The 21229-nt window shown below is 44.9% G+C and overlaps 2 protein-coding genes across 11 annotated transcripts; one reads left to right on the top strand and one right to left on the bottom strand.

The window, feature by feature from the left end:
- The first annotated feature begins 303 nt into the window (after window positions 1-303).
- CDK2AP1 (cyclin dependent kinase 2 associated protein 1) lies at window positions 304-16044 on the top strand. 7 transcript variants are annotated; one of them, XM_074843855.1, is made up of 4 exons: window positions 304-383; window positions 11316-11422; window positions 12280-12406; window positions 15216-16044. In XM_074843855.1, the coding sequence occupies exons 2-4, from the start codon at window positions 11345-11347 to the stop codon at window positions 15281-15283; spliced, it is 273 nt and encodes a 90-aa protein (XP_074699956.1). In that variant the 5' UTR covers window positions 304-383; window positions 11316-11344; the 3' UTR covers window positions 15284-16044. The 7 variants fall into 7 exon arrangements, with proteins under 7 accessions (XP_074699956.1, XP_074699949.1, XP_074699950.1 ...); XM_074843848.1 differs by lacking the exon at window positions 304-383 and adding an exon at window positions 1043-1427; XM_074843849.1 differs by lacking the exon at window positions 304-383 and adding an exon at window positions 2254-2839.
- MTRFR (mitochondrial translation release factor in rescue) lies at window positions 15988-21109 on the bottom strand. 4 transcript variants are annotated; one of them, XR_012625618.1, is made up of 5 exons: window positions 20984-21109; window positions 18901-19025; window positions 18298-18606; window positions 16752-17646; window positions 15988-16330 (listed from the first exon to the last, which is right to left on the bottom strand). XR_012625618.1 is itself a non-coding variant. In XM_074843856.1 (5 exons), exons 3-4 carry the CDS (start codon window positions 18571-18573, stop codon window positions 17434-17436), a joined length of 489 nt encoding a protein of 162 aa, XP_074699957.1. In that variant the 5' UTR covers window positions 18574-18606; window positions 18901-19025; window positions 20984-21108; the 3' UTR covers window positions 15988-16330; window positions 17404-17433. The 4 variants fall into 4 exon arrangements, 3 of the variants coding, with proteins under 3 accessions (XP_074699957.1, XP_074699958.1, XP_074699959.1); XM_074843856.1 differs by having other exon boundaries at window positions 17404-17646; window positions 20984-21108; XM_074843857.1 differs by having other exon boundaries at window positions 17404-17646; window positions 18951-19025; window positions 20984-21108.
- Window positions 21110-21229: the final 120 nt, after the last annotated feature.

Raw genomic sequence — 21229 nt, 5'->3', positions numbered from 1 at the left:
TACTGAGGAAATCATCTAATTGCTCCGTGACTATTTCCGTGTCTCTGCAATGGAGATGCCACCTGCCTCCCTCTGCAGAGCAGTCCGCGCTGAGAGATACTATGGGCCTAAATCAGCGTCACTTCAAAGGAATTTGCCCCTGACTTCCAGGGAGCAGGATCGGGCTTTGTGCTTGCTGTCACCTGCATTAAGTGCAGTATATAGCCTTGGATAGACATTAATTAGCACGTGCAATAAAACTACCAACTACCTCAACGATCTTTTCTGGTAAGATACCTGTGGGTCCTGTGGGTCTCAGGCTGAGCTGCGTACCGAAGGAGAGGCTGTCCAGGTCCCAAGCAGTGATACTGGTATAAATCTGGAGTAATTTCATGATTACAGAGGTATGTTTGACATTAACTGACATAAGGAACAAATCTGAGTATTTTACAGTGAAAAGGATGAGTTCTGGAGTGACAGACACTGGCTGGAAAGCTTTGTAATTTAACCCGCAAATTTAATTTTTTTTTTTTTTTCTGTGGGGAAGTTTTACTGCTGCTTGCAAGCAGAAAATGAGTCAATTATCAACGAGATTCGTATTTATTTTTTAATCCCTCGGAAGCTCCATTCTACATTAACCTTCAACCTTCAAGTGGAGAGAAATAGTGGTTTGAAAGAAAAAAAAAAAAAAAAAGGCAGGCAGATTTTTCCTTGGTGGCGTCTAGGAAAAAAAAAATATCTTTTATTCTAAAATTATCAACAGGTATTTTCCATCGAAATTAGCGGGGGGAGACGGGGAATAAATCAGAGGTGAACGCCCGATTTGAGGTGGGGGGGAGGCGGGAAGGCAGCGACAGTTGGGCCACCCTGAGGGACGCGTCAGCTTTTCTCTTCTGACAGGGGCTGTCGGCCGCGGCCCCCCCGCCGCACGGCGCAGGCAGAGCCGATTTAAATGAGAAGTTGTGCCAAAACTTTCCGAAGTTAATTAAAACCCCCCCCTCCCCTCGCCGTCGCCGGGCTCCCCGCCTGCCCGCCCTCCCCTCCCCGCCCGGCTCCTCTCACGGCGGCGTCCCTGAGGGGAGCTCCATTGTCTGTGAGGGGATGGCCGCGGCACCCCCCGCCGCCGCGCCCCCTCCGCGCCCCCTCCGCGCCGAGGTGCGCGGGGCGCCGGGCCGCCGCGGCGGGTGGCTGCCTCGTCTCCCCCAAAGTTTTTGGATCCGCGTCTCCTCATGATGTATGGATGATATATTGCATTGTGGGTGTCAATATAACTGACGGCCATATTTGCCGGTGCTGCTACTGCTGTAAACAACCCAAAGTGTCTGGGAGACACGGAGACGCTTCACTGAATTTCAGGACGCTTCTCCTCCTCCCGCTGGCCATGTCTCTGGGAATGTCTTACAAGCCCAACTTGAACGCCCACATCCCCGGGACTCCCCTCAACCCGGGTAAGTCCGCGGCGGCAACTGGGTGGCAAGTTTGGGAGGCGTGCGGCGGGGCGCCGCGGTGCCGCACCGGCACCTGGGGGGAAGCCCCGGACTCGAGTTTTTGCCCAGTCCGGTATGGCGGGGCAGCGGGCTCCGCGCCGGCTCCGCGCCGCCATTACCAGCGCCCGCCCGCCGCTCCGGCGCCCCCGAGCCCGCACCGCGCCGCCCCTCCGCGGGGGGAGCCGCGCCCGCCGGGCCGACTCCGCGCTGCCGCCGCCGCTGCCGCCGCCGCTCCGGGGCTCCGGCCGCCGGGTTTCCTCCATGCTCGGCTCCCCGGGGCGGCTGATTGATCTGGATCAGGAATATTCCGCCGGCGCCTCAGCGAGGACCGCTGCTGGCGGGACGCCGCAAGTGCCGCTCGCGCCGCGCCTCGCCTCGCGCGCGCGGCCGCCCAGCCGCTCTCCTCAGGCGGCGGGGCCGCCCCGGGACCCCGGTCCCGCACCGCCCGGGGTGGGGGGAAAGGGAGGGAGGGGACGGGACGGGACCGCCGGCGCCTCAGGGGGGGACCCTCGGCACCCGCTCCCTCCTCAGAGTCTGCCGGCTCCGCGGAGCAGCCCGGGCGGACGAGCCCTCTCCGCTGGCTGGAGATTTTTTGGAAGGCGGCGAGGGGGTGGGGGGGACACACGGGTTGCTCTGTATTTCTTACAAAAGCCCTTTAAAAAAATTCCTCATCTTCCTTGGATCTGTGCAGCAGTCAGCCCAACTTTCCTCTCTAAAAAGTTTCCTTGATGGCATTAACTTTTTGTTTTTTCTTTTTACTACATTCCCCCCCCCCCTTTTTTTTTTTCTTCCCCTCCCTAATTTCCGAAGGTAGCAGCAGGCGAGTGGTTTTGCGTGTGCTGAGGTGTTTGCTCTAAAAGTGGGTCTCGGTCGCGGGGAGGGTGTGTAAATCGGTGCAGTCTGAACAAAGCCGCAGCAGCAATTGCTTCGCTGTGGGATATTTGGAGGGGATCTCGCTAATCTGCGCGTCGACTAGTACTAAACAGAACCAAAATGGAGAAGTTGGTTCTGACTTAAAAATAATATTCCCGTCTGCCTTGCCCGCAGCCCCAGCCTGCAGGGTTGGCATCAGACCATCCGCAGCTAGAAACCAGGCTGATTTTTTTTTTTTTTTTTTTTTTTTTCCTTTTGAGAAGGGAAAGTTTTGCAGGGAGTTCGGGAGGGAGGGAAATCTGCCTCGGTGATTTTTACAGTGCCGTTTGTGGTTGTAATCCTGGGAGAGTGATGAACGAAAGGGATCAACAAGATGCACCTCTATTCTAGCTACCAGGAGAGCGGCAATCTTATTTTACTGCAGGAAATCGTCACCAGCCGGTGGATGAACCGACGTCCCTGTGCCTCAGACACTTCGATCCTGCGTGGAGCTGAGCTCGGTGGGGCTGCGAGCGTGTAAAGGCTCCGTGTGCTTGGGTTGTGTGTGGGGAGCACCGTGGGCCCAAGCGCTGCTCTGCGAAGGGGTCAGGAAGCAGGGGATGTGCTAAGGATTTTTTGACAAAAAGCAGAAGTGTCACCGGAGGAAAAAAAGAAACAAAACAAAGCCCAGCAAGGGAAACCGTTCTCCTGTCGGCTCCCACGAGAACCTGTGCCTTGCTCTCCGGAACAGCCGTAAAATTGCAGGGAAAACAAAGGTGGTATTTTGCGATGGTGGGTGAGGGGTGGGGATTAGGTCATGCTGTGGGGGGGATCCGAGTCTGGCTGTTCTGCGAGCGAGGACTGCAAAATCCCGGGTCAGACATGCCGCTTACAATGCGAGCTGAGTGGTGAAGTTTCTGTCTCCAGTCCTCTTGCTGCCGTGTCTGTGTGCTTTCTAACGCTCCGGCTGCGATCAGGGTTTTAGATTTCTTTCATGCAGTTTTATCTTTCCCTCCCCCCCCCCCCCCCCCCCCTTTTTTTTCCTCATAATGGCAAGTTAGCAGTAGTTTGCTGTCATGCTGGAACTATTCCTGTCTAAGTTGTCCTCTCTTCTGAGTTGGGATGATCCTCAACACCCCCAGAATGTTTTCAATGAAAGAATGTCCTCCTCTGAATCCAAAATGGGCTCTCTCTTCCCTCCCTGTCTTCTGCCATTATCCTCACGCACCAGCTCTTCCTCTAGCTAGTGGTATTGCCAGCACCGTGGCCTAAGGCCAAGGGAGTTAGACAAAGCAGTCCTTGCAGTTGCACATATCGCATTCAGAGTGATATGACTGCAAATGGCCCCCTCCTTTCTGGAGCTTAATTCTGAGTTGAAGGAGATTGCTTCTCCATTGTGCTTAAATTAAATGCCCCCCAGTCAGGAGGATAAATCCTAGGTTTGCTTCCAAACCTGGGGTGAAGGACACCCCCACCCCACACCACACCCCCCCCCCCCCGCCCCGTCCTGCAGAGGAGAGGAAAACAGGAAATCTGTCCCTTTTGGCCTGAAATCAGCCCTGCAGAAGCCTCTCTGTATGAATGCTGAATATTTTGGTCTCGGCCGACGGAGGGCTCTGGGCAGCTGTGGATCTCACAGGGATTTTCCTTTGGGAGGTAATGCTGCTTCCCTGCAGTGCAGGGCTTCTGGTGCAGGAGTATTTGGAAAGGCAGTGTCGACTCAGCTCCTGGAGCTGCGTCCTTGCTGCAGAGCTAACTCCTTTCAAGTTTAGGCTGAGAGCGGCCACTTCACAAAATCGTGTTTAAACTATACTCAGTAAGTAGATCAGTGAGATAAAGCAGTTGTGGTTGATGGGTGACTGTGCTCTGTTCTTGCACGGAAGCATATTTGGGGACTTGGAAACCTGGACTGAAGTCCAGAGGGAGAGGAACAGTTTGGGGGGGACGAAATACGAGGAGGAAGCCTCTGTGGGTTGTCGGCAGATCAGGGGATGACTGCGGCTGAGGAAAATGCCGCTGCTCCGCAAGTGACTCAGGATGCTGGAAGCATCTGGGTGCTGACTCCTCTGCCTGACACAGGCTAAGGGAAGGAGAATGTGTTGCCACAGCAGAATTTGGTGCCGATTCCCCTTCCCCATTGCCCAGGTCAGTGATAACACTTGGCCCAGGGTGTCTGCAACCAGGCTTGCAGTGTTTTGTCCGAATTACCAGTCACCTTCCTGGAGGGCCTGTGCTCTGGGAATTGGATCCCTGCATGTAGCACCCCAGGCTGTCAGTTCCAAACTGCCTGTGCTTGGGGGGCCCTCTTTAATCTCCCTCACAAGCACCTTCTCTGCCTGGGGAAGGCGCTGTTAGGGACCTGTGGTGCTGTGGCTCTACCTTCCCAGCCTCACCTGACCCTGCAGTGTCCCACGGGAGCCTCTGCTACCCTTCCTAACAGCCGTGTTTTGATTTGTTTGTATTTTCTTGCTTATCGTACTGAATCCTGCGAAGTACTGTTTCCTCCTCATCTGTCTTGTGTTTCGTATTGTTTAACTATTTCTCTGTAAGAGGGCCAGCTGCTGAGCTGAAGTAGAGCATCTCTGTTGACTTCAGTGGAACCAGAGAGATTTACACTAGCTGTGAACTGGTCTGTAGTTTGTTGTTCCCCTTGTTTCCATGTGTTGGCTGGCTCTGTGGATGTTCACCAGCATTCCTGTTTTGTTCAGAGTTTGTACAGATCAGAGAAAAGTAGTTTTAAGATATAGAAGCCAGCAGAAGCAGCTTGGGATTTTCCTTTGGTTTTATTCTAATTCTTGCAGAAATGCCAGGTTTCAAGACAAAACCCTGTTCCTGTAGTAAAGCTTAAAAACTTTTCTATGTGGGATCTGGAAAAACGAATTCGAGCAGACTGTGACAAGGTGTGCCACACCTTAGAGCAACCAGAACTTTCTTGGTGAAAAGTGCAAATTCTCACCGAGAGGTGAAACAAAATTATTTCCCTAACTGGGACTGTAGCTTGTAACTGGAGAGACTGATTTCATTTAGTCCCTGAGAAATGATACCAACTACACTAGGCCATTTCTTATATTATTAAGACTGCAGTGCAGACTTGCATGAGCAAATGGCTTGCTTGTCGCCCTTTACAGAGACAGCTTGTGTTTGATATTGTTGTCCATATTGAGAGATTGTTTTTGGAGTGGGAGTACTGGAAAGAATACTGTTTGTAGGCAGAACAGAGAGCAAAGGGTTCATGCCTTAACAGAGGGGATAATTCCTAGGAAATACGCTCCCCCCACTGGTTCCCTGATCTCTTGAAGTCCATGCGAAGTTTAAAATGATCTGAAAAGAAGCATGCTAAACGTGTTTCAGAATTAGCGATTTTCAAGTGGACTTGTTTGGACATTTAGAAAACTGGCATTTTTGGCTTTGTCTACCTGAGTGTTTAGCTTCAGAGCAATGGTATGGTTTTCGCAGTCAGCAAATCTTCTCATCATCTCCACCCATCACATGTTGGTTGAGTTGCAGAGTGGTTTTGGTTCATGCGAACTTGATTCCTTTTGGATTAAAGTAAACCAGAAGCTCTGCTCCAGTTGTGCAACACTCCATCCCTTTTAATAGGAACAGAAGGGTCCAAACCAAAGACTGGACAGCTTTGAACCATTCCCACAATACAGATGCTTAGTCTGGGGGACCAGACTGAAATCTAATCTTAAGTCACAACCCCTCACCCCGACTATACGTATGCTTGTACCAAGTGCTTTCATCTCTTGATCCTTTCCTGTTGTGCCAAATAACTTGATAGTGTAGAATAGCCTGTGTCTTAAGCTAGAAAAGAAGAATGGTGGGGAGTCCAAGTGACTGACTTTCATTTTTCTCATTTAAAAAAAAAAAAAAAAAAAGGCAGGGGGGTAGGAAGAGGAGACATAAAACATGACCGTTATCCACATGGAAAGATGAAATAGAATGAGAGTACTAGAGGAAAGGCCCAGAGTGTGACAGATCAAAAGAGCAAGGCCTCTGGCTGTTACGATAAAGAATGTCCTAGTTCTTGAGGACATATTTATGTGTGTGCGCACTGGATTTTTTAAAAAGGAAATAGTTTTATTCAAAGAAAGGTCTGTTTCTACCACAAGGGCTCTTTAAGGGGGAAATAGTGGGTGAAAATATAACTTTCACAGCCAGTGCTATAAGGAATGTTTTGTGCAAATGAGAACGGGATCCATTATTTTAAATTAAAAAATTTATTGGAAGGTTGGGGGAAATGGAGGCTGGTTTCACTCTGGGTTGGCAACTCCTACAGAGTTCAGCGTGGCTTGGCTGTGCAGTAGATCTACTTGTATAGACGTGCATGTGGTGTCCCATGGGTGGCAAGGAGCTCTTGTTGAACTTAAACCAAAGTGCGTAGAGGGCTAAGGAATCAAATATTCTTGTAGTCAGCCAAAACAGTACACTGGTGTTTCAGGCTGTGTTCATATACTCGCTGCAGAAATGGCTGTGCTCGTTGAAGCTGTTACCTCTCCCCTGTGCTGGAAGACACTTGCCTCGCAGTGTATGTTGGCAGAGCAGCTTACACGAACACTTCTCGTGTGTTTTGTTGCAAATTTGTCTGGTTTAGGACAGAAGAAGTTACATCCTCTCAGTTAAAATATTCCAGTCTCGTCGTCTCATACTGCATGTCACCAGGAATCAAACTGCTGTCATCTGAAGCAGGTGAGGAATGTCCTCCAGTTGTGTGACAGAGGCAGTAACCTCCAGCACCGGGCTCTATATAAAGGCGTAATGACCGCCAGCCATCTAAACAGCAACAGCCTTTATGTTGCAAGCAACCTCGGCTTGAAGAGATTGTGAAATAGAGGTGGAAGCAGTGAGATTCCACAGACTATACCACGTACCTTGGATAAACTCCAGGCTACAGGTAGCTATCTCTTCTTACATGCTGTCATGTTCATGTGTACAAAGAGCTTGTAAAATAGCTTGAATTTACCTGTGCAGTTTTATAGGACCTTACAAAGTACAGGGCAGTAGAAAACACATACCCAATGGGGTTGGCTCTTGACTTGTCTAAGTCAGTTCTACATGAGTAACTCGGTGAGTTGAGTAACTATTCCTGATTTTACTTTGCTGTTTGTGAGAGTGAAACAGGGTGGTGGTTGAGCTGTGTAGATGCCATGGCATCTGCTGGGAATGGATCAGGTGAGAGTACCTCTGTGTTCCTGCTCCCACTCCTTCCTTGCAGGGTGCACGGTAAGCTGCCTTTCCAGTTATTTTTCCAGCAAGCAGCAGCAATAGAATTAAGAATTAAAACTTAGATCAGCAAATCAGTATTACTGCTTGGGCTATGAGACAATAGCAAAGGACCTGAAGGGATCCTTACAAACCTATCTAAAATTAATTGGAAGATTCCTGGTCAGTGGGAGTTTAGGCAAACAAAGATTGATTTTAGATCCTTTGTCCCCCAGGGTGTTAATTTGGGCTCAGAGAGACTGTTGGAAGGAAGAGATTTTGACACAAAATTCTCATTCCTGTATTGTTAGACACCCTCCCCAATTAATAAAGATTAATATTGATTAACAGGAAAGTCACTGTATATTTGTGGGGAAAAATGCTTCTGGCAATCTTCTGTTTGAATACAGAAATAAAAGATGTTGGCACAGGAATAAGTGGGTATATAAAAGGTTTTGTGTACATTTAATTAGGAAAGTGGAGGGAGGAAAGTGTGTATATTAATTTAGGTTTTAAACAGCAGCAAGCACTAAGACAATTTGGGATGTGATACAGGGTGTCACTTAAATTCAGTACCAAGCACACTCCCTTTTCGATTCTGTCGATTCTTAACTGTCTTGTCTCCATTGTCATTTTAACGTGAGAGCGCAAGCCTCAATTTAGATCCCCCCTCCTTTTTTTCTCTCCAGTGAATACCTAATCATCACACTGATTTTTGACTGGGTATTGACTGTGAGACTTGTTGGCCTAATTTTTCTTGCTAAGTATAATAGCAATAGCTGGTGATTTTTAAATTTTTTTTTTTTTAATCTGAAATATACAGGATGTTCAGACATGCAGATGTATTTTGGGTTAATTGAGTAATAGTCATCTAAGACCCAGGGTTTCTCCTTGAGATTATCATACAAAGTGATAGGTCAAAAAGCTCAGGGTCCGTTACCCTGTGAGATATTAATACCCCCACAATTAATTTCATTTTCATGGTTGCATCATCTTAAATTAAGGTGAAATCAAGGATTCTTCATTTTTTTTCCCCTCCAGCTGAGTTTGACTGGCACAACTTCTGACATGGGTGTATGGAGACTGGTACCACGGCCAAGTCAAATCCTTTTCTTTGTTCTCTGGGCCTGCTGCTGCTGATAAAGTGGTCGGCGCATGGCATTATGTCTTATTACATTTTTGATGCAGACTGCAAAGAAACGGGTAAACTCACCATGGTTACCACGATCTGTCATTTGGCAGGGCATGCCGTACTCAGCGATGGCCTCTAGTGTCTGCAGCACAGCTCTGCACATGGCGTGGGTACAGCAGACAATACAGCACCCCTGGCTGCCCAGGCGCCGCGCCTCTCCGCATCTTGACTCCGAATTCACACCCGGAGCGATGCTCCAACTCCAGCGGCAGGTCCTTGCTCATAGTTGCCTCCCGAAAGTTCTTGTTTGTTTTTGTCATTCGGTGTTGAGTGAGTCACTGCTGGATTCGAGCTCCCATGCTGAGACCAACTACTGTCCACCGCAACGCCCGAACGTCGCTGGCTTTCACATCTGTGAAACTTTCTCGGTCAGCCCCTAGATTCGCTGCTTTGTCTTGGCACATCACATTTCTAGCAGGGTTTCTTTCTTATCCAGACATACCCTGCTGAGTTACTTCGTACAGACCAAGCACGTGTCGTTGCTTAAATCAACATCATCTGAAACAATCACTAAATTAACTGTACTATACTGTCATTAACCAATACGGGGGTGATAAATTGTTCTTCGTTTTGCATGGGCAGCAGCTAAGGTTTGCTCAGTGGGTAGAGCAGGATTCCTGAGGCAGGTCATCGGAGTCCTTGCCTTAATTCTGAACCAGTTTGGAGCTCCCAGGTCTTGTATGTGACTGCTTGCAATAACAGTTCAGGAACAAGTCTTTGCAGGATGGGTCTTTTGTTTTATTGTACATGAGGAAAAATCGCTTAAGTCTTTCTCTGCTTAATTGAGGTAATTAAACCTCCTTACCTTGCAGCACAAGGGGCTCATTAATGTTTTTGAAGCATTTTGAAGTCCTTGGAGGAAAGATGCGGTTTGCTGTTGTGTCATGTTTGGTAACTGTTGAAATTTGGTCATCTGGACTTGACATACTGAGTTGTCTTACAATTGTGCATGTATTTTGAGCTGATAATGCGAAGAACTAATTGAGAGAATAGCTGACAACTGTGGTGTTCCTTTGCAGTGCCAGTGGGTGTGGTGTTTAGTTTTTTGGGTTTTACTATGCTTTAGGAAAATGTGACAGTTAGCTCCATGTGAAACCTTAGTGACAGAAATGCGGATTGTAATGCCATAAAATTTAGCAGATTACCTAAAGACAAAGAGAAACTTTGCTTTTTTAAGGTGACTTAGTGACCAGCCCAATTGACTTTTTTAGGATTTCACATCCAGTTAACTAGTAAAAATTAAGAACATGCTTTTTTCTTGTAATGAAGACGACCCTACAGTGATACCGTGTGATTAATTCTGAAGTGGAAAGAGGCTTCCCAGCTGAGGACAAGAGTGTTCTACTTTGTTCAGCAGTGCTTTCTGCAGCGTAACCGCTGGCTCTTTCTTTTTGTAGTGAGGGGAAAAATATGAATGAAATCACTTGCAACTTTAAAACAAAGCTAGAGATTTACATAGTTCTGAGCCCCAGTGACTTTTAGCATCAGTTTAATTTAGATTTAAATGAAGGCTGGTAGATGAGATCTGTTCCTCATATGAAAGACAGTTGGGAATTTTCAGCAAAGGAGTTTGTAAGGGAGATTTTTCCAGACAGCAGGCAGTCTGTGTCTGTGCCTACAGGCAAAGACAGCAGCATCAGTGGATGCAGGGGCACTTCGGCTGCAAGAGTGAACAAGTTGAATGGTGTAATGCTCCCTTAGTCCTGAGCATACCCGTAACCAGCAGGTCTTACAGCACTGTTGTGAAATGGGCAATATAATTAAGCCCCCTGAGAAATACCTAAAAGTTGTTTGTCAAACCCAAATTCTTACCGTTGCAGGGCGAGGGGGAGTAAGTGTTTTGATTGTTCATTTCTGGAGCAGTTCATCAATGATCACGTTAGAGTCTCTTTCTGTAACTCCTAGCTGACTCAAAACCCTGTAGATCTGAATATAATCTTTTATAACTTTAGAAAAAGTAACCATAACTGAAAGTGATGTTATTTTTCCTTTGGTTTACTTATATAGCACAATTTGGCTAAAAACGTTGGGATGTCACACAGAGTAATGGTAGCACGCGTTGCCTCCGATGTCATACAATGAGCAGCAGATCTGATATACCTCAACTGACTGTTCCCTATGAATAGTTTTGGCATTGGCTGAAAATAGTACTGAGGGTAACTCGCATTGACCATGTGATGACACTTTGAGTTGCAAAGTTACTTTCAGATAACTTGCACTGAAAAAGTAAAAATAGCACAGTACATTAGACTCATCTATGTGGAATGTATATATGCAAAAATAGGGCTCCTTAATATTTACAGTTTGTCTAGGCAGAACAACCTGTCACGCTACACTCTGTTTCACTTTTAGGCAAACAATTTGTACCGATAATGTTGCAGGCTGTGCTATTTTCAAATGTACAGCAAACATTAGAGAAGCATTAATTTAACCATTCTCTTCGTAGCAAATAGTGTGACTCTGAGATCTCGTTAGTGAGCTTACCCAGAGGTGAGAGGTCACAGCTTTAGAAAAAAGTGAATAAAACGTGTCCCAGTGTAACAGACTAATTCATCTTTAGCTAATAACAGATTTTTTTGTTTCCTCTTTTCTCTTTGCAGCTGGGAGCGTTCACTCTCCTTCCACAAGTATGGCAACATCTGCGCAATATAGACAACTTATAAATGACTACGGACCCCCATCTCTAGGCTATACACAAGGGATGCAGGTACAGCTTTGCTTGTTGTTTTTCTTTAATCAGATCACTGACCCTGCGTTTGCATAGTAGCATGGATTCTGGCCTGTAATCTGAGGTGTTCCTCCCTCCCACCAAGATTTGAAATCAAACCCAAATGGCAGACTGATTCATCGCACATGTCTCGGGATCAAATTAGACTAAGCAGAGTGCTGAGTGAGACTGGTTACTAATTAACTGTTAGTCCCATCCCATCTGAGTCACACTGAAACATGTCTTCAGTTATGTTCTGATAGTAAGGGCTCTAACATATTTTAATATTATTTGTTAAAAAAAGAATATTTCTGGACTGTTTTCCTCAGCAAATTTATACTCTAAAATTTAGTCTCATGAAGTGTGTGTCACAGGCAGGCCTGTAGACTGCTTCAGGAATCTGGTGTTAAGCTTTCTGTGAAATGTATTTGACTCGATAGGATTTCCCTTATGATATGGGCACTTTTGTTTTATCTGCTGCTCACTCTCTCTGCCTAGCTAACCACTCCACAGAATATACACCTGAACACTGAAAAAGCAGAAATAGAGTTAAATAAGAAGTTCCCACTCTGCTGTTCTTGCAGGACTGTTTTAACTTCTGTTTCACCTAAGGTCCCAGTCTTGCAGCTGCATCCTCCCAGTTGATCCCAGTTTTTGAAGGGCACGTAGCATTGTGTCCAGCTGTAGCAGCAACCGCAAAAAGAAAATCATGTTTATATAATAAACCTGAAATTTTATTTTTTTAAAAAGTGGCTTCCAGGGATGTTTCTGGTCCTCCATGAATTTCCAGTTCTGCTTGTTGTAATAGTTTTGGTTTTAGCAGTATTTGATTGAGATTAATGTCCTTTCAACTACAGGGTACCAGCAGCAGTCAAGTACCGCAGAGCAAATACGCAGAACTTCTAGCTATCATAGAAGAATTAGGAAAAGAGATTAGACCCACATACGCTGGGAGTAAAAGTGCGATGGAGAGGCTAAAAAGAGGTAATGTTTAAATTTATTTTAAAAAAAAAATTGTCTCCATACACTTCATGTGCTGACTGTTTGCATACAGCTTCATGACAACTGTTTCCTTTGAAAGGAGACAGCTGTCTCAAGCTCATCATTAAACTAGGTGTATTAGCAGGCAACTGAAACCTTGGGATACTCTATATTCATGCTGTATTTGATAGATAAACCAGTCACAAAATGTGATTTATGTGCACAAGAGGAGTTTCAGTTAATAATTCAAACCTTATTTTAGACACCCTTAAGGTGTCTAATGGATATCTTCTTTCAGTTCCTGGTGACTTACTTGCCCCTTCAATTCCCTTTTTCCCCCCCTGTCTCCAAAATACACAGCTGAGCATTGTTTACTACTTCTTATATACATCACCCATCTACTTGACCCAGGAGCCTTTACTAAAGCGCGTTTTGCCTGAAGAAATACTACATTGTGGTAATTCACACTAAGGCTGGTGGAGAGCAGAGCTACAAAAAAAAAAAAAAAGGTTGTCAGGGAAGGCTGTTCAGACTGAGGTGTCCAACATACATGTTCCTCCTCTCTGTGGAGTGTTGGGCTGCTTAGGCTCCCTTACCTGTTGTCAAGTGGATGTCATTAAGAGCCCACTAGGAAGGGACATTGAAGCTTTTAGGCCTGGCTGATGAGGTCTCTCTGTCTGTGCTTTGTCAGCTAAAAGGGGTAATAAATGGCCTTTCCTTGCAGTGTAAAAGAAACCCCGGCATGCCCCACTGCTGACATCAGCTTGACATTGTCCTCTGCAGGAGACGTGCGAGGAGGGATATTTCCAAAGGAGCAATGGGACATTCCACTGCTCCAGCTCCTGAAATGACCCTGAAAGGCCATTGACAACAGTTGTGCTGCAGTTCTGTCCCTTGCCAGTATAATGTGGTTACTTTTCCCTCCCTTTCCTCAGTCCTTGTGCTGAGTTTCGCTCATGCATTCAACCCTGAGTGGGAATGTTACTGTAACAGATTAACTTCACCACGTTGCAAATCCCCCTTACATTTACCCAAGACTACAAAGCTTTATTTAAGGCTCAACCATTATGGGAGAGTAATATATCTGCCATGACATGCAATAAAATGACTAGTAGCTGTTCTGGGAAAGGATGCAATAAAGCCTGCTGATGAGTGGTAAGTGGAATCTGGCCCAGCTAAAATCAATGTTGCTGGAGTCTCTCTTTATTGCATTGCCTGAGTCAGTATTAATAGATCATGAATGGCAATAGGCTAATGGGGACAACTTGAGAGAGACCGGCAGAGATGCAGACGTTCTCTGAACTGAATGGTTCAGTTCGGTGAGGAGAAGTTGTTTTGCTGCTTCTTGCAGTGAGCGTTTAGTTTGTTGGCTAAGGTAGGTTGAAGATTCAATGCTGCTGCTGTGACTTGCCAGTGTTGTGAAGAATCCCGAATACATACTTTTTGCTGCCATCTTTTGGTCACGAGCGTACCTCTCGTTCCATTTTGGGAGCCGAATGGCTGAAGGAGCACGTGGAAGTGTGAGAGCAGAAGTGATCGAGGGTAACCACGTGACTGCAGCCTCCATGGCCATGTGGAGGTTATTCCGGAATAAAGTCCCTGTCCCCAGCTCCACCGGCTCCTAAGCACAGAGGCTACTGACCTCTAAAATTGGCCAAATTCCCAGTGTTCTACATAATTCAGGGTAGTTCTGCTGCATAAACTGGGCGTCCTGCCACCAGATCCAGGTCTAATGCGCTGCTCTGCAAGTGTGATTCTGTATCCCGCAGCTGCAGGATGCAGCTTTGTCCAAGTCAGTTTAACCCTCTGCAAAGCCTTGCACCCGTCAAGCCCCAAGCTAAGACTCCTTGGATGTAAAGGCTGTTGCTGTGATCTGGGCTTAGCAGCCTTCTAGAAACAGAATCCATTATCTCTAAATAGAGATTAAACCTCATCTGTTGCCTTATTGTCCTTTCTCCACCTTGTTCAAGAGCATGATTGAGCAGCAAAATCGCCTTTTATCTTGTCCTGTCAGTAAAATATAACCTCATTTGTTGTAGAAAAATCTGTCCGTCTCTCAATTTAAAATCTGTCTCAAGCTCTGTTCTTTCAGCAGGTCTGTGAACATGAATCTAGATTTAGTTCTAGGATTAAGAATCAAGGTCCAGATTGCTGGAACTCAAAGGCAACAGGACTTGTGGAAAATTCCACATTATGTCTATCAGATGAGAGTAGATATGGCAGCATGTAAAGTGGTGATGATTTACACTGGGAGCTGAGCCAGTGTTAGGAGGTAACTCTTTGCACACACCATAAAAAACGTCTTCTTATTCTTACTAGAGACACAACTTGTGTTTAAGCAGTATTACGGAGGCTTGGATTTTGATGCATCTTCTTAAGAGAACTGTCCCAAGGTATTTTTAGAGCTTGCTAAGATGACTCCCCAAATAACTTTGTATTTTTTTTCACTTCACTGTAACAAAATAACTCACAAGTAGGTAAGATGATTTTTTTTTTCCTCCTTTCTGTTAAGTCTCTGATTTTAAATAGGCCTGTACTGCACATTTAAGATATACCTGTCATTGCAGACCTACAAATCTTATCATGCTCTGATTCCTGGTTTAGTCCCTTTTGAATTTATGATGCCAGTTTGGGAAAGCAAACTTGTTTAGCAGCAGCTGATGTTTGGGAAGTGAGGGATCTCTCCCTTTCCTGAGGCATGCTGTGGGAGCCTTGGCAACTCAGGACAGAAATACGTAAACCTTTCTCTGGACTGTCATTGCAAATGTGACCTGAGTGAGATGATTTAAAGTATGTTCAATTCTTTCTGCAGGCATTATTCATGCTAGAGGATTAGTTCGGGAATGCTTGGCTGAGACGGAACGAAATGCAAGATCCTAGCCCGCTAATTCAGTTGCAAGATTTTCCATCTCTTAATGAAGAAAAAGTAACACTTACTCCTTTTGACTCTTGAAACATTCAGACAAATTCCTTTATTTTGAATGTTTTACCTTTCTTGTTTTGCCCTTACAAAAATGTATAGTTAAGAATGAGAAAACAAGGATTTTTCAACTTACTGAGGGTTTGCATTTTGTAAAGACGTTAAAACTCCCTAAAATGTTTCTAAAACATGAAAACTGAACTGCATGCAGAAGAATGCTCTTTCTCTCCCAGGCTATATTTCAGTTCTCTTCTTATCCAGCCACAGTATCATTCTGTTTTTTTTTTTTCTTTGACTATATTCACTTAACCCCAAACTGTCAATCTTTCGAAGTTTGACATAAGCTCTGAGGATTTTTTTTAATAAATGCAGAATAGCATGCTGTACCTAGTAGTCTGCTAAGTCACAATTTGTCATACAGCATAGGCCCTGCTTAGAAATAATCTTCCCCTTCTCTTATTTTTCCTTTTTTGTTCGTTTTGCATAAACATTTGCATGACTGTTAGTGCTTTGAAGTCCATTTAAAGTGCATGAGTTATATGGAAAATAGGGAAACCTATTAAATAATAACAAGGTCCTGGAAAGCTAATTTCTACATTAAGGCTGGAGATTTCAGTTTAAAGTTTGCCAAAAAAAGAAAATTCTGGATAAATTACTAAAACTGTTATTTGCATCTTTGTATGTATTTATTACTTGATGTAATAAAGCTTATTTTCATTAACAGTTTGTATTAAAACTATGTACAGTCACTTTAATCAGATTCATATGCCATGAACAAGAACTCTCAACAGATAAAAATTTAACCTTCATGCAGGAGGCTCAAGTTCGGGAACAGACAAGGGAATGGGCCTGCAGATCACTGTCGACTTTCCATCCATGGCACAGTCTGGATGCAATTGATCTTCGTTAGAAGGCGGCGTAGTTGCTAGTCGTCTCCATTGCTTTCAAAATACGTACCACGGCTTTGGTTCGTGAAGGCCAAAACTTGGTGGCAGCTGGTGAGGGTGCTGTCCAAAAATTAAAGAGAAGTTCTGGTTAAGCAGTTAAAGAGTTGTTAACAGGATTAAAACAGGAAAGTATACTTCACTAGTGGCTTCAAAGTAACAGGAACAAAGGAATCGCAGCTGCATGTATTTGCATAAAATGGGAAACTGTCAGAGTTTGAGTGAAGATACCAAGATGCCCAAGCTTAACTGCAGCACAGCATAAACATCAGGACTGTAGTGCACTATTGCACAGTCAGATCTAAATCCTAAGGAAAATGGGCTATCTGGGCTATCTAATACATACGGAGCTATGGATACTTGAAGAAAACACAGTATTAAAAGGCAAAGTTAGTTACTTCACAGCTTGGATGAATTGGATTCTGTTGCCTTGGGAGGCAGCTTCCAACATGTGTTGTTCTTTATCTGTATGACCAAATTTTACCTTTGAACTGGAAGAACATGACTGAGCAGCCCTCGCTTGCAGCAGTGCCTTCCACCCCAGTGCTCACCACCACTCCAGGTAAGACTTGTAAAGCTTCTGTTTAAGCTTCATTCAGAATTGAGTAGGACAGAGCATTTGTTCAGCTAACAGATCTGAAGGAGGCAGCCAGCGATCGGTGTCTCTTCTATCAGCATGTCTGTTTACACCATCAGAACCAGTATCTAAACCTGGTCACTGTTTATGAAGGATTTAAGTCCGTAGAGGCGTTGCCTGAGTAAGGAGGGGAAGTTACAACCTTTTAGGGCTGTTCTCTGTATGTAGTGGAACTCCTACGAAGCATCATAAGGTATCAGCCGGGCAGAAGGAGATCTATTGAATTTTTTTGTGTCTCCATTAACAATGGTGGAAAGGTTATAGTTCCTTTTTAACAAGGATTGTTTTATCATCTTCTGAACTTGGCAGAAAAACTGATTGCTAAATGTGATGAATGAGATGATGGCAGACAGAAGCAGGAATACATGACTGCTTTTATCACTTCAGTTTTACACTAATAGCAGGTCACTACTCACTACTTCAGTTGTGCTTATGAAGCCCTACATCATCTGTTAGTTTGAAAACTGTGTTTAGATACAATGACAAATGTTTCCCTTACCCTCCTAGGGCAACTCAGTATTTCACACGTTTATTTCGTATCCAATTGTTGCATTTCTTTAAAATGCTTTTTCCTTTCTAGGTTTTCCTTTGCTTTTCTTTTTTTCTCCTGCTTCTTCTTCTCTGACGCTTTCTTCTCTTTAAAAACATCACTATCTTCACCTTTGTAGAAGAGGTCCACTTTTTCCTGCAGGATTTCTCGGGCTATCTTTCGGTTCTGCTCCACTGATCTTGTTTGATGACACTGAAGAAATACAATGGGACATTTTTAATGGAACTTTAACCTGTGTAGTCTTCTGCTTTCCCTTTCACTCTACGTATTCCTGCCATTACAGTAAAGAAACTTCCCCCCAAACCAAGAGCATCCTCCTACCAAGAACTGCTGGAACTTTTGTATCCAGATGATGTATTTTGGAGAGGCTGTCTAATAATTATTTGCTACCGTAACTTGTCAGACTGGCTTTTGCATTAATCTTTAATGCTTCCACATTACCTCAGAAAGCTTCTGAGTTTAACTTAACTGTGTCTTCCCCTTGTGATAAGGAAGGAAAGATTAATTTCAAAGTATTAATTCACAAAAAGAATCTGCAAAGTGAGTATGATCAACTTGTTAAGGAAAACATTCTAATTAACTCACAAGAGGGACAGGAATGTGACAGATGCCACTGAAAGTTTTATTGAAAAACTACAAAATAGTACTGCATGTCAAAGCCAGGAAGATCAGCTATGACTCCAAGTTTATCTATTGATAGCCAAAACTGCTTCTTGCTGAGATTCTTTACAATACATAGAAACTTTTCCTCCATGACATTTGCACTGTGATTATGCTTTACTCTGAAAGGAGACTTGGAAGACATGATGCAATTTGTGACTTAATGAAGTAAAATATAATTACCTTCACTACAATCCCAGATGGAATATGCTTCAAGACAACACAGTTGTTTGTCTTATTTGTGGCTTGACCTCCTGGGCCATCACCTCTTACAAACTGTTCTTTTAATTCTGCCTCAGTTAGTCCAAGGAGATTGAAAGAGTTCTTCTTCCCTGCTGCCTGAAGTAAGGGCACTCCGGGCAGAGAAAATTGCTGCTTCCTCAAAATCCATGGTCTCCATGATGGTGTTCGTATGTCTCTCAGTAAGAATGTAATATAAAATACACCTGGAATACTCATTCAGAAATGAGGACAGTTTCTCTGGAATGAAACCTGAAATAGAAAGTGGGGAATGGAGTTTACCATGAGAATCCTTGTTTTAAGATGATGTCATTTAGCTGCATGTCTTGAGCAATATTTTGATACTCAAGATTTATTTTCAAGGATATTTCAACTGGTTTCATAGGCATTTGCCTTGAAATGTTTACCACTCTGAATGGAATTTCGATTCTCATTGCCAATTAGTTTTTTAAAATAGTCAAGATTATTACTTTGTTGTTGAAAGGGATGTGGAGAACAGTAAATATATCAGTACTCCTACCAACACTTGGAAAATACTAAACATACCCCAAAAACCAGGAGAGGAAAGCGAGGGTATTTCTGTCTTGCAGTCTGACCTTGTACAGTCTGACTGGGAAGCCTTTGCACACACTCCACTCATTCCCCGGGTTGTGTCTTGCTGGCAACAGCACCTGCAATTCACATGTCGACACATACTTGAACTATGTCAAGAGAGGACAGGTGAGGGTGCAGGAATCCTCCTCTGAGGTTGCCTTGAACACTGCTCTAAACTACTGAAAGAAACCTGCTGGAAGAAGCAACAAATTAACGTACTACAACTGGCCTAACAGAGTCTTGGCTTCCCATGTTCACTGGTGGAAGACTGCAAAGAGGAGGGGGAGGGAAAACAAAACAATCGGAAAAAAAACGCGAGAGTGTCTGTAGAACATTTCTGTCCCAAGGATATGGATATCAGAAGCAGAGGAGGAGGATATACAGGATATAAAGGATAAGGATATACAGGATACAAAGGATATGGATATACAGAGCTTGAGTAGTTTCAACAGGTCAGAATGCAAAGACGGATTTTTACCTGAGAGAACGGTGCTTGACTGCTCAGTCAAAGCAGCCAACTAATGGTACACAGCACAGCGCTGGTGTGTGCATTTATGGATTATGATTTTGAGTTCTGAGATTCATTTTTAATGCTAGGTTAGTACAGGAGACAGAATAATCTTTACCTAAACAGGTTACATGATGTAGACTTGTCTTTTGACCGTGCTCCGTTACAGTGGTTTTCAAATTTTGAGGTCAGGCTCTAGCGTGCCTAGAATTTGGTGAGTGGTCTAATACAGCAAATGTGTAAACTCTATTTCAAATCAGACGTATTCTTCTGTGTTGATCCTGTTAACAAGCTTGCCCATCCTGCTTTACTTTCGTAATTTCCTATATAGTCCATCGAATGGAGGAAAAAGAAGCAGCAGACCACCAGGTTTTCAACTACTGCTTCACATGCTGGTTTTTCCCAGGTCAAGTTATTAACAAAGGCAGAAAGTGCACATGGAACTATGTGTTATCCTCATGGATAATGAGGAATGGCAGGTTCTACTGCTGCCAAACAGCACCCTTCAACAAGGCATTAGGTAACAATTAAAACATACTGTTATGCTGCAAATACTTTATTTGATTCAGAGGAAAATACTTCAGCATGTGAAGAAGTGGCACTTAGCAAGTTGAACATAATTGTTGAAATAAAACCAAGAAAGCTTTTATTGGTAAGTAAAGATGTCCACTTGGTGGCACTAGAAGGTAGTAACATGTTTTTTTCCTACAAAAAACATGCAGAAAAAATTAGCAGAACTACTACCTAGTTTTGAAGTGAGCCTTTACTCAACAGCAGGTTTAATATGGGCACTGCCCATTTCAAGTAGCCTGTTCTGAAACCAAGACCGACAGCTCTCTGAGCTTCCTGATCTTAAGAGATAACGTTCAGTGTAAGCCTATTTCTACTACTTGACACTATAGCTATAAACCAAGAGTAAACCTGGAAGATACTAGAGAGTTTTCTCGAGATTTCATTTAGGACAGAAAGTCTCCAAGAAACATGTGTTATAATGCAAAAAAGATAATAATGCTTTAATTCTAAAAAAAAAAAAAAAAGCTTCGCTTATGAGATTTTTAAGCATAGACTACAGAAGAGCTGTGTTAATAAGAACACTAATCTCCCAGTTTTTAAACAGTTAGAGAAGCGCTCAGCCGTTCTGGGTTTCACTGGAAGGGACACAGGGCAGCAGGACACCTCGGCGGTGACCGTGCAGCGACAATGCACCGTGCAGTCCGCGCAGTTGATGGAACTGTTTTAAAGCAACTGTTTTGCTGAAAAGCTTACACGAACAACTGCGTTTGTGGCCCCATACGTCCAGGAAACAGAGCGAGTAACGATTCCAGCAGAACCTCCCGCCCAGTTTGACGGCTGCCGGGCGCCGGGAGGGAGGTGAGGGCAGCGCTCACCGCGCCACGACCTCGGCCCTCCCAGGCCTACCGCCTCCCCTCCGGCCCTCAGCCCGGCCCTCGGGAGGAGCCGGGGGCACCCCCCCACAGACCCCAGGCCGTCCCCGCGCCGCCCCCCGGCCCCGCCGCCACCTCTTACCTCAGGCGACACGGGGCAAAAGCCCCCTCCCGCGCCCGCACTGCGCAGGCGCGGCCGCTGCGCACGCGTACGCTGCCCCGTGCGCTCCCGCACACCTTCGCTCCCCGGCGGGCGCCTGTGCGCATGCGCGCCCTGGAGGAGGGCGTTACCGCCAGACTGATTGGCACTTGGGGAGCCAATCGCCGCGCAAAGGGGCGGGCTTCTGCGCTCCTTCCATCCGCTACCAATCAGGACGTGGGAAGCCGC

The sequence above is a fragment of the Strix aluco genome, chromosome 18 (assembly GCF_031877795.1).
Source record: "Strix aluco isolate bStrAlu1 chromosome 18, bStrAlu1.hap1, whole genome shotgun sequence".
Lineage (NCBI taxonomy): Eukaryota > Metazoa > Chordata > Aves > Strigiformes > Strigidae > Strix > Strix aluco.
The sequence above is the reverse complement of the archived record's forward strand: the minus strand, read 5'-3'. Positions and strand labels throughout refer to the sequence as shown.